At 46.9% G+C, this 15,237-nt stretch overlaps 1 protein-coding gene across 1 annotated transcript in view; it reads left to right on the top strand.

Moving 5' to 3' along the window:
• Positions 1 to 15,237, top strand: part of LOC102563985 (excitatory amino acid transporter 5) — a 75,305-nt gene that overhangs the window by 36,444 nt on the left and 23,624 nt on the right. Inside the window, exons 6-9 of the mRNA XM_014599802.3 lie at positions 6,964 to 7,063; positions 9,821 to 10,054; positions 12,028 to 12,222; positions 14,338 to 14,472. Coding sequence (XP_014455288.1) covers positions 6,964 to 7,063; positions 9,821 to 10,054; positions 12,028 to 12,222; positions 14,338 to 14,472 — 664 coding nt within the window. The remainder of the gene's footprint in view (positions 1 to 6,963; positions 7,064 to 9,820; positions 10,055 to 12,027; positions 12,223 to 14,337; positions 14,473 to 15,237) is intronic.

Genomic DNA, 15,237 nt, shown 5'->3' with positions numbered 1-15,237 from the left:
AATATAACTTCATTGAAATGAGGGACTATGAAACAGAAGCTTCATTACCAGGAGCAGCCAACAGCCAACAGAATTGCAGCATGAAGGATAGCTTGACTGGTGGACCATCAGGACCATTAGAAAGAAGAGAGTGCGATGAACACTTGTGGAATGAAGAGTTGAAAAAGGATCAGGTAGATTATAATAAGCCATTAAGTCAATTGACTCCCTTGGCACCGCCTGATTAGAAATGCTGCTGCTACTGCCAGGCAGTTGGTTGAGTGGCATACCAATGTGGGGGGCATGCCCCTGGGCGTCAGCCTGGGGGGGTCCTGGCCAGAGCCTCCAGGGGTACTCGGTCCCCTGATGGCACTTCCGGTTTTGCTGCTGGCAGTTCTGGGCTTGGCGATCAGCCGCCGGGGGACTCCCCACCCCTTCCCCCTGCTCGGCGATCGGCCACAGATGGGGGGCGCCAATGGAAGCATCGGGCCCCAGGTGCCGGAGACCCACAGTACGCCACCGAGTTGGTGTTATACTTTGAGCAGAGCAGGAATCAAAGGGGGGGGTAAAAATGCACTGCATCTGCCCAGGGACGATTTTATTGTCAATATAAACCTTTTGGTCATTCCTCAGCACCAGTGGTGTTTACCAAGTGTCTGATCATTATAGAAGCTCATTTAAAAGAGATAAGGGATTGAGTTCTATCCAGGTCTTCATTACTGACTGATATGGGGAAAATTAGTCCAGAAAATGTGATGAATGAAGCAATAATAAAGCTCTTTGCCACACTAGATTTCAAAATCAGTGGAGAAGCAGCCATGCTTACTCTGGCTCAAAGCACGAAGTCCTAGGAGCCACTGTTAGATTGCAGGGCAGTGGGATGTTATCATTTAAAATACTCCAAAGTCTAGGGGACCACATTCAGAAACTTGAAGTTCACTAAAAGGTATTAGTAAGAGCGTGTTGCAGGCTTCTGGGACACATACTGGTAGTCTTATGCTCCTAGATGATGTGGGTTACCAGGCTTTACCTACATTTGATGCAAAGATGATTGAAATCAAGGTATCTCTCCAGAACACACCACATAGACTGATAGTCACTAACCCCCCAAATTCTTCTCATTAAATTGGTAGAAAGACCTTTTTCATGCAATGCCATCAGCCAGCATCAAGGAAAGTGCTTGGAAGGGGCCTGGGAAATGGCTAACCTGTAACCTGCTGGTTACAGTACATTGCTGCCAAGCAGGTGATGCAAGTTCCAGCCCCCCCTGCCCCCCAGGTGCTGAGGGCCTATAATTATAAACTCTCCAAGTGCCCTAACATCTAGACAATTGGCCTAAAAGGCGAGAAGCAACATTTAGGCTTTTCCAGGGCTAAATTTTATATTTTACCCAGGGGACACAGAACTTTCCATTCTTTCAATGGGGAGTTATAATCAGTGCTAAACATGCCTGCCTTGTTGCAATTCTGCTTCCTTTTGGCTTTGTGAGGCATAAATGTCTTAGTTGGACTCAGGCCCCAAGTAGAGAAATCAGCCAGTGTCCTGTAGTGACAGAGAACTGGAGCTCAACAATAATGTACATGTATGGGCTTTATTTTCCTTTTTTTCCAAACCCAGCTGCATTCCTTCCTGTTAAAGATTCGGGACAATGTCTTCCAACAGGCACTTTCTGCACATAGAAGCACTGGAATGGAAATTACTATTAAAAGCTTTCCAGAAAGTACAGTGTGGGCACATAGTCCAACCCAAATGGGACTGAGTTTCAGGCTAGTGGAGCAGCTCCTAATTGGGCTTGTTCGTTGTTTCCACTGACTAATGCAAAATGCACGAAGAGTGCTGGTAGCATAGTCTAGCTTTGCCAGATGGGTGCTCTCAGGCTGCTTAGCCAGCAAAGCTTGGGTAGGGCAGTGTCCTGGGATGTGGGAATTCAAATTCCCTCACAAGGAGGTCAGCCTAGACCGAAGCACCAGGGCGGAGGGAAGCACCGGGCCCGCGTGCAGCTTGGGCAGGCCGGCCGGCTCCAGGGAGGGAAAGAAAAAAAAAGATCAGGCTCACCGCCTTTTTCTCCCCTTCGGTGAAGCCTGCCTGCATGGGCTGCCTGCACAGCCCTTGGGCTGCACAAGATGCTTCCCTCTGCAGCTGTAAGGTAGCAAACTAAAACACCTTAGACATGTTTTATTTGGCTGCATCCCAAAGTCATTTAATGCGCATTACGCTGCCGACAGTGTAAACAGCTGCACCATTAAAGCAGTGCAAAAGGGCATTTAAGCCCTTAAAGGCCAACTTTCTATGTTGATCGTCCTCACTCTCCACTTCCTTTTGCTCTACAATCTGTACTCACACTAACTAACCTGGTTGGGAAGATCTATTCTGCCTTTTAGGGAAAGGGGATTTAATCCTGGGGACAGTTGCTTATGTGAATAGGACAGCAATCCCCACGGCACCCAGTAGGCCCATCACTGGTAAGCTTCTCCATACCCGACTAGCAGACAGAGATGAGGAAGCCAGAGCATTCACTCCATGTGAAAGCATGCCTTTCCTGCTCAGAAAGCAATCTTCTGTATCCCTCCTTGCTTTCTAGTGTGATGTCCAAGATACGGACAATGAAATGGTGAAAGCCCTCTTGTGATGGGTCTGCCTTTTGGATGTGCTGTAGCCCTCCTGTTCAGGTAGAGGAAATAGATGATAGTGAGTCTACTATTTGCAGTATTGTGGTTTAGTGGCTGAAGATCTTGTTAGCTGACATTGTAAGATCCAGCCAGGGTGACAGCAGCACTGATCCACAATCTGGTCACTTGGCGCTGAACAAAGCATAGGTGCCAAAAGAGGACAACAACAGTGGACTGCATAGTAAGAAAGATGGAGGAAAGAATCAAATAATGCTGGTAGGGTGGTTATTCTTATAGCAGTATAGAGATGCCAGAAGGCCTTTGCTGCTGGGTGCGCTTCACATGTAGAGTGTGTGACAGTCCTAATCCATTAGCTTTCGTGTGCTAAGTATAAAGGCTCTGGAGAGGAAGAATTCTCTCTAGTCTTTTCTTTAGGGCTATACTCCTTTTAATCCCTTCTTGAGGCAATTGGCACATGGCTTGAAAGTAACTGCATTCAGTGGGAAAGCTCAAACTCAGAGCAGAATTGCTGCTCACAGCGGTGCTAGTTGAGAGGGACTGGATGGAGGACTGACTTTTAGCACAACCCTTCTTCTCCAGGTCCAAGGACATCTTCCTGAGGTTCTCCAACAGAGAAACCTCTATGCAAGTATCCTAGCTGTCCAAAGCACATGGAGAAAGACTATACACATAGAGTGTGGGTACTATGTGGACAAATACTGAACAAAATACAGGCTTAAAAAAAAAAGAAAAAGTTTACTGGGAACTTCCCTCACTAGCAAAAATAATTGGTTTTCAGTTAATGTAACAATAAATCTGAGCTTTTAAGTTTACAGACATCAGAAAATTCAAAGGTAAACCTTCTGCAGCACTCTTTACTCCTGTATATAAGCAATGAGAGGGACATTTTTACATAATCATACAACAGCAGGCATTATCATGTGCTATTAGACAAATATAGTAATATGGTAGAAACAAAGTGCAGTCCTTTCCCTGCTAGGACAGGGACAGGGTTAACTATGCTTTATTCTGAGTTGTATTGATATCACCACTCTTTAACTTTTAAAGGTCAATGATATCGCAAAGAACAGCTCATTTTGTTGTGATCAAAAGGGGGTGGGAGTGAGGAGAGGGGACAACCACCACACTTCACCTGCCTCTAGGACAGTGGTTTTCAATCTTTCATTTGCAGACCCCTAAAAAATTTTGAACAGAGGTGCAAACCTGTTTGAATTGTAGGTGTAAATATTCACTAGGGCTGTGCAAAGCTTCGGGTGGTGATTTGATTCGGAGGAGATTTGGCCCGATTCGGTGGCCGAATCTCCGAATTGAATGAGGGAACTGATTTAAAGGTCCGAATCAATGCAAAGCTCTCCGAATCTTCGGCAAAGATTCAGAGAGCTTTGATGATTCGGGCAGTCCCGGGTGGCTGCAGCAAGGAGCTGCAACTGACTCTGAGTTGGTAAGTACTAGGGGCCAGGAGGGTGCTGGGGGACCATGGGGGGGCCCCTGCCAGCCCCCCAAGCCCCCCCCCGCTCCCCCAGCCCCCCCACGGCTGCCTCCGCCCACCCTAGCTCCCAGTACTTTAAAAAAAAGCCCCGGCCCATTGGGTGCTGCTGAGCAGGGGGTGATCCCCACTGCCCCATGCTGCATGGGGGGCTCTGCATGAGCCCCCTGACCCCCCCCACTAGTGCCCCACCCAGGCCAACTCTGGCCCTTTAAGAAAAAAAAAGCCAAAAAAACCCCGGAGACTCACCACTCCTGCAACAGCCTCGGGGCTTCAGGGGCTTGTGCAGAGCCCCCCATGGTGCAGGGCGACAGGGATTGCCCCCGCTGGCAGGAGCAGTGAGTCCGGGGGGCTTTGGGGTTGTTTTTTTTTTTTCTTAAAGGGCTCAAGCTGACCTGGGTGGAGCACCCTTGGGGGAGCGGGGGGGTCAGGGGGCTCATGCAGAGCCACCCACACAGTGCGGGGTAGTGGGGGGCGGTGGGGATTGCCCCCCACCTGGCAGCACCTGCTAAGTCAGGGTTTTGTTTTGTTTTTTAACAATTGCCAGAGCTGGGGTGGGCTGGGAGAGGGGCAGGGGATGGGCCTGGCTGATTCGGAGATTCGGCTGCTGCTGAATCTCTGAATCAGATTCAGCCAAATCGAATCAGGACAGTGATTTGAATCACCAAAATGAATCACTGTCCCCCAAATCGGCCAAATCTGAATCCAAAGTGAATACTAGCTGCTTCACACGGGTCTAGTATTCACATACTTTTGATTGATCAGTCATTTTTTGTGGATCCCTTAGACATAGTCAGTGTTCCCCCAGGGGTCTGTAGACCACAGGTTGAAAACCACTGCTCTAGAAAACTGCGTCCTAAGCTAAGGGTCATAATCCTAAATCGGGCCATAGCAGTTAGAAGTAGGGGTCGCAAGTCCCAGAGCCCTTCATGCTCCAAACCTGTAATCAACCCCTGTGCTCATAATTAACAGGAGACAGGGCTTTACCACACCTCAGCTGCCCTGCAGTAACTGTCCCTGTGTCCCAGATGCCTCATGACAAGTAAGAGCCAAGTTGCCCCAGGTTTCATTCTGTCCAGTTCCAGTTGCCCCAGGTTTCATTTTCTCCAGTAGCCTGTCCCAACTTAGCTCTCACTGTGGGTGAAGGACACAGGGATGATGTCTTTGGTCCACAGGACATGCTGCAGGCCCCTGCCCCTCTCTGAACTGCATGTATATGAACAGTGCCTAAGCGTGGTGGCACAAAAGTGCTCCCACTGTAAAAGGAGTTGCAACGTAGAAAGTGTTGAAATACTGCCTAAAGGTTACCAGTTTGTTATCGGAGGTGGGAGGCATACCCATCAACTACTGCTCAGAAGGGTTTCAATCATGGAGCTGGTTTATTGGGGAAGGTCACATGGCCCTAATGGGAGAGATGATGGCCAAACTAGGTCAACTAATTTGACCCTCTCCACAGTGCATAACATCCTCCCCCAAGCATTTTGCCTACTTTATCTACTCTGGTCTTTCTTTGCTGGGGTGTTGTTAACTCAGGTTCTAGTGTCAGCGTTGCCCCTAGGCTGATCACTGTTCTCACACAACAATCCCTAGCTCAAGTTGGGTGGTGCTTTAACCCCAGGCTGTCCAACTTGAGTGTAGCGGGGGCCACAGGTGGGGTGCATGTTGGGGTGCTCAACTGCAGCTCAGATACTGTTTGCAGTGTGGCCAATCTCACTCAGGAAAAGTGAAGGCAAGAGGAGTTATTCCAAGTGTAGCTAATAGACCTGATTTGGTGACCGAATCTCCAAATCCGAATTGAATCAGGGGACCAATCTAAAGGTCCGAATCGATTCAAAGCTCTCCGAATCTCCAGAAAAGATTTGGAGAGTTTTGATGATTCAGACAGTCCCCAGCGGCTGCAGCAGGGAGCTGCACCCACTCTGAGCTGGTAAGTACTAGGGGCAGGGAAGGGGGGCTGGGGGAGGGGATCATGGGGGGACCCCTGTCAATCCCCCGACCCCTACCCACTCCCCACCCCCACCCCAGCTCGGTACTTCAAAGAAAAGCCCTGGTGCTCACCGGGTTCTGCTGGGTGGGGAGCGATCCCTGCTGCCCCCCACTGCCCAATGCTGAATGGGGGGCTCTGCCATGAGCCCCCTGACCCCTCCACCTCCTCCAGCCCCCCACGGGTGCCCTGTATGGGCCAACTCTGGCCTCTTAAGAAAAAAAATCCAAGAAAAGCCCCAGGACTCACTGGTACAGCCTCAGGGCTTTGGGGACTCATGCAAAGCCCCCCATGTGGCACGGGGCAGCTGGGATCACCCCCCCGCCAGCAGGAGCAGAGAGTCCTGGGGGGGGTTTGTTTTTGTTTTTTTTTCTTAAATTGCTGGAGCTGACCCATGAGGGGCTCCCCATGCAGTGTGGGGCAGTGGGGATTGCCCCCCGCCTGTAGGACCTGGTGATCCGGGGCTTGCTTTTTTTAAAAAGAGGGGGCAAGCAATGGGCCTGGCCTGGCCGATTTGGAAATTCGGCCAAATCGAATCGGGACAGTGATTCGAATCACCAAATCGAATCACTGTCCCCTGCATCAGCCAAATCTGAAGCAAATACTAGCCGCTTTGCACAAGCCTAGTAGATAACTCAAATTATCTATAGCTCTGTTGTGTACAGTGCCAAGTGCAATGAGGTACTGTTCACGGAGGAGCACAGGAACTAGTGCAATAGAAATAATAATAAAAAAGATGTAGTTTATTTCAGTGAAAGTTGGATCTTTTGGAAGTTTGTGTGTTGAGCCTCATACCATGGCCACAAAGGCCTGAAGTCCTTTGCATATCACATGTCAACACATTGCAACTGTTTAATAACTTGAGATGACATGCTTGATTACAGGTCTCCTTTTGGGGAAGATGGGTGAGCGAGGCATTCCATTAGTCAATGTGTGCCAGTGCCTCAATGAAGCAGTGATGAGGATCGTCTCCATGGCTGTTTGGTAAGTAAATGTCTTTTCTTATATGCACTGAGTGCAATATCAGTCATATTCCTACAGAAAAGAAACGCCAGGAATTTCAAGTTCAGGATGCTAAAACATCCCCTCTTCTACAATCAACTATAAAAGAAGAGGTTAGAAAATCTTCAGCCCCGTTCATAGGATTACAGGAAAGTAGGGCTAGAAGAGATATTAAGAGGTCATCCACTACAGCCCCTGTTCAAGGCAGGATTGTTCCCAACGAAACCATCCTTAGTTGCCTATGTTTCCTGCCTCACAGAGCATGGTCAGTGAACTCCGAGATGGTGTCTTGGTGCTCTTCAAGTTTCTGAACAAGAACTCAGCCTACTGGTTCTCTCTACAAGTCCTACATGTCAAATAAAACGAAGTCCTATGGGGAAAAAAAGTGATACGTGACCATTAGGGGTGTGCAAAACAGGCCCTATTTGATTTGGATTTGAATTCGGCCTGAAATCAGGGACAGTGATTCGATTAGTTGATTCAGATCACGGTCCCGATTCGATTCAGCTGAATCTGAAAAAACTTGATGCTGATTCAGTGAATCAGTGATAGGACACAGACACAGCTTTAAAAGTTTTTTTCTACATGCCTCCAGGTACCAGTGCGGCTTATGATCACTGCAATGCTGGGGTGCACTGAGTGCCCCACAGGAGTGAGGGGGGGGGGCCCTGTGTGCTCAGTGGTGAACCCAGAAGTGAAGCAGAAGTACTTCCAGTCCACTTCCAGGTCCGCTGGGGAGCACACTGGACCCCCAGCTCGGCAATTGGTCACAGGGGGACCCTGGGTGCCCCCCAGACGCAGGCGGCACAAGTTGCTGAGCTGGAGGATGCAGGGGGTCCAGCGTACTCCCTGGCAGACCCAGAAGAGGACTGGAAGTGCTTCTGCTCTACTTCTGGGTCTGCTGCTGAGTGCAGTGGGGAGCCCGCCGCGCTTCTGTGGGACACTCCATACATCCCAGCATTGCAGCACTCACGAGCCCCTGCTACCTAGAGGTATGTAGAAAAAACATTTAAAGCTGTCTCTATGTCCTAATCACCAAATCTTTCTGAATCTCTCCAAATATATTCAGAGGGTTCCGATTCGATTTGGAGAGGTTAAAGGATCCTCTAATTCGATTCGGATTTGGAGATTCAGCCACCAAATTGGGCCAAATCTCCGCCCAATTGAATCAGGGACCAAAGCTTGGCACAGCCCTAATGACCATGCAGTCAGAGACTGCATCTTAAGGTACATGCATACAGAGGCTACAATGAGGTGGTGCAGGCAATCAAGTCTGGCCTTTTCTAATTTAGAAACCCCCAGTGGGGTCCCCAAGGCTCTATCCTTGGACCCATACTGTTCAACATCTTCATTAATGATGTGGACACTGGAGTCAGAAGCGGACTGGCCAAGTTCGCCGATGACACCAAACTTTGGGGCAAAGCATCCACACCAGAAGACAGGTGGGTGATCCAGACTGACCTGGACAGGCTCAGCAAGTGGGCGGATGAGAATCTGATGGTGTTCAACGTCGATAAATGCAAGGTTCTCCACCTTGGAAAGAAAAACCTGCAGCATCCTTATAGGCTCGGCAGTGCTATGTTGGTTAGCACTATGGAAGAAAGAGACTTGGGGGTCATCATTGACCACAAGATGAACATAAGCCTGCAATGCGATGCAGTGGCTAGTAAAGCGACCAAAATGCTGGCTTGCATCCATAGATGCTTCTCAAGCAAATCCCGGGACGTCATTCTCCCCCTGTACTCGGCCTTAGTGAGGCCACAGCTGAAGTACTGCGTCCAGTTTTGGGCTCCACAATTCAAAAAGGATGTGGAGAAGCTTGAGAGAGTCCAGAGAAGAGCCACGCACATGATCAGAGGTCAGGGGAGCAGACCCTACGATGACAGGCTGAGAGCTATGGGGCTCTTTAGCCTGGAAAAGCGCAGGCTCAGGGGTGATCTGATGGCCACCTACAAGTTTATCAGGGGTGACCACCAGTATCTAGGGGAACGTTTGTTCACCAGAGCGCCCCAAGGGATGACGAGGTCAAATGGTCACAAACTACTTCAAGACCATTTCAGGCTGGACATAAGGAAGAATTTCTTTACTGTCCGAGCCCCCAAGGTCTGGAACAGCCTGCCACCGGAGGTGGTTCAAGCGCCTTCATTGAAAACCTTCAAGTTGAAACTGGATGCTTATCTTGCTGGGATCCTATGACCCCAGCTGATTTCCTGCCCTTTGGGCAGGGGGCTGGACTCGATGATCTTCCGAGGTCCCTTCCAGCCCTAATGTCTATGAAATCTATGAAACTTTGAGCATTTGACCTTGTACAACTTTACATAACTTTTTGTATGTAATATATATTACATACGCATATACATAGCAAGAGTAAGCGAGTTTTGTAATATCTAGCTTTGCAACTAGAATGCTTCTTTGAGGCTGGTGCCTGCTTTCTAAAGCTTTCAAGCACTGACATGCACTGTTTAAAATTCCCCTGAAACTTCTTAAGTATATAAAAAGGTTATTGATGATCTCATTTCCCCTTTAGCCTCCAAAAGAATAGTCCAAAATTTTCCATTTGTTGTAATTTTTAACACTGTCCTGGCCCTTTGGAATGGCATGTGTTAAGTCAGGTTTCTCAAATGCCTCATTCAGGATAACTAGCGTCGTTGAAAAAAATCTCTTCTCTGAATGAAAGGTCATCCTTTCTGTATCAGGCTCTGTTCCAAATGGGTGAATATTTCCTATGATTACTTGCAGGTACTTTCCATTTGGCATTGTTTTTCTCATTGCTGGAAAGATCTTGGAGATGGAAGATCCATCTGTGATTGGAAAGAAATTGGGACTGTATGCCATAACAGTGGTATCAGGGCTAGTGATCCATGGACTTGTCCTCTTGCCTTTGCTTTTCATAATCGTTACCAGAAAAAATCCCTTTGTTTTCATCCGGGGGATCCTGCAAGCCTTGCTGATTGCCTTGGCTACGTCATCCAGGTATTTCCCAAACGTTCCAAAATTACAGCTGGTTTAATTATAGAAATCTAGGCTACATATAAATGCTTTAAACCGGAGTTTAACCCACTGTTGTTTCCTAAGTAGTGAAATCAGGTGTTCTTTTCAAGATCTGAATGTAAAAGAAAAATGATTATGCAAACGCCTTTAGAAATTTGAGCTCCAAGAGAAGATACTTTTCCCATTATTAAAGTAATCCAGTCATTCTGAATGAGACCACAGCACAGCAATTGTCTTGGCACAGCTTGCTGTGACGATTAGAGTCTTTCCATGGTTTGGGATTGCAGGCGTCATAAACAGGAAAGAAGCAAATATAAGGAAGCCTCCCCTCCACACCACACACGTTCAAGTCACCTCGAGAGATTTCTAGAAGGACCAAATGCAAACTGATCCCATTTGACAACAGTACACGTTTTACCCTTTTAATCTGACCTGGAGCTGGGCAAAACTGAAAAATTTACACAAGACAAACTTGGGATCTCACGGAGGGCAGCAGAGCAATAGCTTACCCCCAAAATGCATTGATTTGAAGGACAGCAGCATTTTTTCTGTCCCTCATCAGCAAACATTTATTTAGATGGCAGCTTTTGGAGAAGTAGTTTAGGCACAGCAGCACAATGATAGGATACAGTCCTTTAGCCAGACAGGGGCCAATTTTGCATGCTTCCTTGCCCTTGCTATAGGCTTCAAAGCAAATGAATAGCTGCCTACATTTTTCTGACAGAGTGAGTGCCTGTTTATATATCCAGGGCACAAAGCTCTCTCTGTTAGGTAAAAAACCCGTCTCACTACATTGATTGGAAAGCAATGGGTTCCTTAACACAACGGTTCTGAAATGTTAATATCCAATTCAAAGGCAGATGGAGTGCTGCTTGATGCAGGAAAATCACCAAGGTAGAAAAGACAGAGAAGAAGAAACCTCAGCCCTCTCACCACAGAAGCAATTAAAACTGCACCCTTAGAAATGAGGCATTCTGGGAACAATTACCTTACTCCAGATTAACTAAAGGTCCCATCATGGAGCAATCAGCTGGTGGCTGTGAAAACCAGGGGGGCATCAAGTTTCTTTGCCTCCAAGCAGGATTTTGCATGCCTGCCCTGGATAGGATCATTTCTGATTCTGTGACTTAAATGCAGAAACTGCCAAACTGCACACTGCTGTTGGCCTTTCTCAAATCAACTTGGGCCCTCTTCTTGGCGCTTGTAAGAGAGACTATCCCTGAAAGTTGTAGGGGAAACAGCATTGGGCACTCTTCTCTTTAGTCAAAGCCACTCAATCTTCAACTCATTACAGACTATTGCTGTGGACTGATTGAACTGAATGAAGCTCTAAGTAGAAGTTCTTAGTAGGAAGCAACTTTCAGGCTTGCAATGGTCATTCTCAAATGGCCGGATGTCCCAGGCTTTTCAAGTCCCCATGAATGCCAGAGGTAGCTTTCTCTAGGTGGATCACTCCAGCAGAGCAGAGCAGGCCTGCTGCAACATTCCCTTGCCTCAAGGTTGGTTACCCTGAGGAAGGTAAATGGGACAGTGCCGATGTACCAAGAGAAGGCTGATGACAAGAACGGTGTGTGGCACATCCCCACTACTGCCGCTGTCCCAGGCTGAGCCCACGCCCCCATGCAGCATAGCTGGAGTAGTACAGGAGCTCCCTTGCTCCTGGGACAGCGGGGACAGCAGCAGCAGCCAATGAAGGAGAGGGAAAGGGACATGCTTCTGAGCAGAGAGGAGAAGAGGGAAAATCTTACTTGATTCAGAGCATTTAAACAGTCCCCAACGGCTGCACCTGTGATTCAGTTTGCCAGCCCACGTGGTGGGGGAAGAGGCTGGGAGTAGGCGGTTAAAATGCTCCCACACCTTCTTTGCAAAATCCTTAGCGCACATCTGCAGTGTTCAGTGCAAAAAGTGATATTGGAGATAAATGTATGATCTTCAGTTATTTCTTTGCAATGCAGCTCAGCAACCCTCCCCATCACCCTTAAGTGTCTTTTGGAAAACAATGGGATAGACAGAAGAGTGGCACGATTTGTTCTTCCTGTCGGTGCAACCATCAATATGGATGGCACTGCCCTGTATGAAGCTGTTGCTGCTATCTTCATTGCTCAGGTTAACGATTACGACTTGGACTTGGGACAAATTATAACTATAAGGTAAATGAAACTCTTCCTTTTTTTTTTTTTTTATTTACAGAAAATCTGTCCTGTTTTCTCCTGTAGTGTTGATGGTTATTTTGGTGCAGAACATTTCTGTTCTGGAAAGGGAACAAACTTAATGTGAAATCCCTTTGTACTGGCATAAACATTTCCATTAAAATACCACACCTCTACCCAAAATTGTTATACCAGCACAAAAGCTGTTGAAGTCCTGGCTAAATTTTCATTAAAATAAATACTTTTAACCTGATGCAGTGTTACCTCCCAAGTGTGCAGACAGCTGGAACAAAACCTTATGGAAAAGGTGAGACACATCCCAGACTTCTCAATGCAACCTGATGAACAGCATTTTAAGTATCAAGACTGGTATTTCACTGCTGATCAATTCAGCATAACTATATCCAGCTAGTGTGCTTATGCTACAGTACCACTCATGTCTTTGCCTGGGCCTAAGTGTCCTAAATATCCCATAAGCAGTTCCTAAAATCTCCAGTTCTCCTCTGACAATTTATAAAATAGAGCTAGGAAATGTCAGTATAAAATCCTGTGCCACATTTTAAATTTGGACCATTAGAGAAGTGACAAAAATAATTTATACTAAAAGACAAGCACAAGAAACCCCGTACTGATTGGACTTCATTATGTGTCATACAACCTTAATGACACCCTTTGTGCATATGGCATAAAGATTCTTCAGTAACCTGATCATTTGCTCTTCTTCAGCAATTAAATCATTCAGTGGAGAGGTTCATTGCTGTTCAGGGAATGAGGCAGCTATATTCTGTATTCAGCATCTGCATACCCTCATTCAACTCCATGATTATTTCTTCTATGCTATCCAACCTGGGCCTAGATGTGCTAATTATCAAAGTGTACGTGCACAACTCAATTAATTCATCTGCTGCACAATTCTATGAGGTGCATGTCACCTTATTTACAAATATGGAACTGAGGTACAGATCTAGGCCCAATTTCTCAAAAGCAGCTACTCATCTGGGGAGGACCTGCTCACCCAGAAACACCAAGCATCTCAAAGCTGGGCAACCAAAAATTGGGAAGGAGAGAAGTTTCTTGCCAGACACTGGCACTAGCAATGCATCTAAAGCAGTCTGTGGCAGCGAGGGGAATGGAACTGAGTCCTCTTGGTCTCAGACCACATAACGGGGCCATTAATATCCAGATGCGACTTGTGTTCTGCAACTCTCTCTCATTCTCTGCATGAATAACCAGGCTCTTTTAAAAAGAGACTCGAGAATTCACTCTAGCTGTCAAACTAAACCCAAGCCATATGAAAGGCAAGAGGAAAGGTTTTTATTCTCTTTCAAACTGCCTTGTAAATCACATTATAATGGGGCTCTGGTTGCAACCATGCCTGCCCACAGTAACTTGACCTTCCATTCCAAAAATGCAGACTTTTTCATTCAAGGCAGAGGTTTATTAGCTGAGAGCTACATAAATGTCCTGACACTTGCCTGTAACAGAAGGCACTATGTAGGCATATGCTCTCTCAACAGCAAAATATCCCATTGATATCAACCATAGCAAAATATTTACTAAAACTCTGCTTAATTATAACTTTTTTCTTCAACTCTAACCAGCACAAAGGAACTTTCCTGTAGAAAAAGGGGGGGGGGGGGGAGGGAAATGACACAAAAGCAAAAATATCTCTATAATCTAAAAGGAGAGCTGACTAGTTGAGGTAGGCAGCTAAGTGGGAGATGCTGGTCCTTGGCAAACACTGAACCTTATCCCTTGCTACAGTCCCCAAACTGCAATGTTACTGATTTCCCTGGGGAAACCCTGCCTGGCCAACAAATCGCTCCAAGTCACCATTCAGATCTCCTAGATCAGGGGTGGGCAATTATTTTGGGCGGAAGGCCACTTACAGAGTTTTGGCAAGCTGTCAAGGGCCACGTGACAAGCAGTCGGGGCAGATAAATATTAATTTTCTAAATTTTTTAGGGGCCCGCATTTTGCCCACCTCTGTCCTAGATGGTGGCTGAGTGACAAATGCACTGATCTTTAACTATGTTTAACATTTACCTTGCCATACATTTAAAACCAGTTGAGAGCTTTAAATGACGATGGCGCTGTGGCCCTTTATTTTTGCAGCATAACAGCAACAGCAGCGAGCATAGGTGCCGCAGGAATCCCCCAATCAGGACTCATTACAATGGTCATTGTACTGACCTCTGTTGGCCTTCCAACTGATGAAATCACCCTGATCATTGCAGTAGACTGGGCTTTGTAAGTACTTTTCCATAGTCTGTTTTTAGTTTCTGATGTTCAGAATAGTAAATGCGGCATGTTCTAACTTTACAGAAGTAATGACAGTAGTTAAAAAAAAATAGACATGAATTGGAGAGTTTGTAAAACAAGCATGGGAGTCAGGAGCTCAAGCTTCCAGATTTCTTGGTTCTGCCACCAACTTCTGAAGAAACAACACCCTGAAGAAATCACAGAACATTTTTCAGGGACTGTTTATTTAGGGGGCTTCCATTTTTGAGGGCTGAACTTAACACTGTGGGATTGACTTTCAAAAGTTCCATGGATTTGTGGGTGCTCAGTAGGGGTGTGCGAAGCGGGCCCTATTCAATGGGGATTCGGCCCGAATCAGGAACAAATTCGATTTGTTGATTCAGATCACTGTCCCCGATTTCATTCGGCTGAATCCAAATCTGAAGATTCACTGCTGATTTGGAGAATCAGTGATTTGGACACAGACACAGCTTTAAAAGTTTTTTCTACATACCTCCAGGTACCAGCATGGCTCGTGAATGCTCGATGCTAGGGTGGATGGAGTGTCCCACAGGAGCACGGGGGGGGGCCCTCCATGTGCTCAGTGGTGAACCCCGAAGTGGACTGGAAGTATTTTCAGTCAGTTTTTCACCAGTCCCATGGGATGCCCCTGCCCACTATGGGGCAGGGAGGCCTGGGAGAGGGAGATTCCTTTCCCTCCATCAATGCTGACCTTGTGAAGGAACAGCTTGAGAGGCTGGACACCTTCAAGTC

The sequence above is a fragment of the Alligator mississippiensis genome, chromosome 16 (assembly GCF_030867095.1).
Source record: "Alligator mississippiensis isolate rAllMis1 chromosome 16, rAllMis1, whole genome shotgun sequence".
Classification (NCBI taxonomy): domain Eukaryota; kingdom Metazoa; phylum Chordata; order Crocodylia; family Alligatoridae; genus Alligator; species Alligator mississippiensis.
Note: the sequence above shows the minus strand (reverse complement) of the source record. Positions and strands in the feature narration are given on the sequence as shown.